The following is a 2,362-nucleotide window of genomic DNA, read 5'->3' on the forward strand; positions in this document are numbered from 1 at the left end:
TAGCTTCACCTCCCCTCCCCTCCCCTCCAGCTCCGGTATTGTCTGCAGGATGGGAGAAGGGAGAGGGAGTTCTGGGCTGCACTGTGGGGGGGTGGGGTGCAGGGCAGCACAGCTTGCACTGGAGGGTGGGGGGAGAGTAGATTGGAACCCCCCACCTCGGGGTACAGGGGTTAAGGTTTTTCAAGGGGCCAGTTGTGTGACAAATGTCACTTCTGTCACCACACCCGCACCCCTGGGTCCTGATATAGAGGCCATTGAAAGCAGTGGACAGACCCTGATTTCTACATGCTTTGGATAAGGCCCTAACAGGAGAAAAATGCCCCACATAATATGCCAGATATCACAATTCAGATGTATTGATTTTAGGAAGTGATTGTGTAGAAAACTTTTTAATCAACTGCATAAACTCTAGAGCTGACCAGACAGCAAGAATTGTTGGAAACATCATTGTTTAAGAATTCAGTTGCATTCCACACTGGAAGTGCTTGTCATCTTTTAAAACCATACCTCCTAACATGCTAATGTCCAGGCTGATACAAATATTGATTTATTGCACAGATCAAATGCATCCTTGAAAACAGAATTAATAAAACATTTTTTTTTATTGTCATTACAGGAAAAGTGCCAAAAAGTTTTGCTTGGACCTTAGGGAGCCTATAAACATGTAGCAAGGCTGCTTCAATGCACTGTAATTACAGCATGTTGGAGTAGACTCGATTAATCAAATCTGCTGGAACATGATAATTATCGTGCTCCAGCATTGTGTGTATCAGTGTCCCCGCACTGAATAGTGGCAGGGGCACTTTAACTAAAACTTGTTAACACACTTTAGTTAAAGTGCCCCCACCCCCATTTGTCAGTGGGGGGATGCTTATATGTGTGATACTCTAGGTGGCTCTTGGAGCCACTCTAACTAAAGCACCCCCCCACAAAACACACACACATGCACTCCCAGAGCACATCTATAAATGCCCTAAGTATTTAACATCTTCCTATCCCACTCATGGAAATCCAATTCATAAAGTTATAACAGATATATTAAATATCTGTCTACTTGCATAAGAATTAAGATCCTGTTGTCTTCTGACCTGTTCTGGGAACCCAGTGGGATCTACTTCCAGCTTTGCCACTCACTTTGTGTGACTTTGAACACATCCTTTCACTTCTCTGTGCTTGTCTCCTGCTTATCTTTGTTTCCTTTGTCTTTTTACAGTTTTTCAGAGCATAGAGTATCTTTTACAATGTGTTTGCTCTGTGCTTAGCACAATGGGACCCTGCTCCCAGATTGGGTCCTTCTGTAATTCAAATAAAGAAGGTTAAGAAGAAGCATTGCAAGGTGAAGAATTTGACCACAGACGTGTAATATATTTTTCCCCTCAGAAATGAGGCCCCAGATGCTCCTTATAATTTAACCGTGACTGACAATAATAATAAGACAACCACAGTCAATTATGTCTGTGATACTCTATCAAACCTCTACGGCTGGATGGCTCTCCTCTTGGATAAGGAAGCTTATACTCTGACATTCGACAACCCTTTGTTCAACAAACAACTACAGGTAACGGAGGTGGTTTCTATTATTCATAAGCAGTTTTTTTTGTAAAGGATGAATGAACTTACCACAGAAGGAAGAGAAGCCCTCTTAAAGTTTCAGGATGGAAAAAGTAGGAAAAGGATAAAGGGTGAGAGTCACAAAGGAACTTAGGTACTTAAACTGCAAAATAGGAGTCATTTAGCCACCCAAGTCATAGAAACATAAAAAAAATTAAGGTTGGAAGGGACCTCAGGAGGTCACATTTAGTCCAACCCCCTGCTCAAAGTAGGACCATCCCCGACTAGATCATCCCAGCCAGGGCTTCGCGTAGCTGGGTCTTAGAAACCTCCAAGGATGGAGACTCCACAACCTCTCAGTTAGGCTTGCAAAAGCTGTCAGGTATGTTAGTTTTCTGGCAAAAATTTCCTTAAGTGACTAAAGGTCAAGTACTATGTGTGCACTGAGGAACAGCCAAATGTTTAATGGGTATATGCCTTCCTGATGTAAAGTCTATACACTGTAATCTGTAACCTATATACACAACCACGCGGGCACATTCGTGTTGTGTGTTGCAGGCATGGTGGTGTTTGGGAAACATCTTGGAATAGGTTCAAACGGAGTTGGCAACCCTTGTTGGGGGAGTGCTCCCCGCACAGGACTACAGAGTCAGCCTCACTTTTTGCTTGGGTTCCATGTTGGCCGTGTGACATTTTCATTCCTTTGTATCCAGCATCTCAGTGGGTGTGTCTACACATGCATTAGATCCAGGAGCAGTTTACTTGTGAGCAAACTACTTGGGTATAAATGCTCCTGAGTAGGCATCTACAC

General features: G+C 43.4%; 1 protein-coding gene across 1 annotated transcript in view; it reads left to right on the forward strand.

The window, feature by feature from the left end:
* The window catches only part of LOC102376036 (fibrocystin-like), a gene marked incomplete at its 5' end in the record, with an annotated part of 317,838 nt that overhangs the window by 148,589 nt on the left and 166,887 nt on the right, over window positions 1-2,362 (forward strand). The window contains one exon of the mRNA XM_025206503.1: window positions 1,381-1,558. Coding sequence (XP_025062288.1) covers window positions 1,381-1,558 — 178 coding nt within the window. The remainder of the gene's footprint in view (window positions 1-1,380; window positions 1,559-2,362) is intronic.

Source organism: Alligator sinensis, unplaced genomic scaffold (assembly GCF_000455745.1).
Source record: "Alligator sinensis unplaced genomic scaffold, ASM45574v1 scaffold293_1, whole genome shotgun sequence".
NCBI classification, from domain to species: Eukaryota; Metazoa; Chordata; order Crocodylia; family Alligatoridae; genus Alligator; species Alligator sinensis.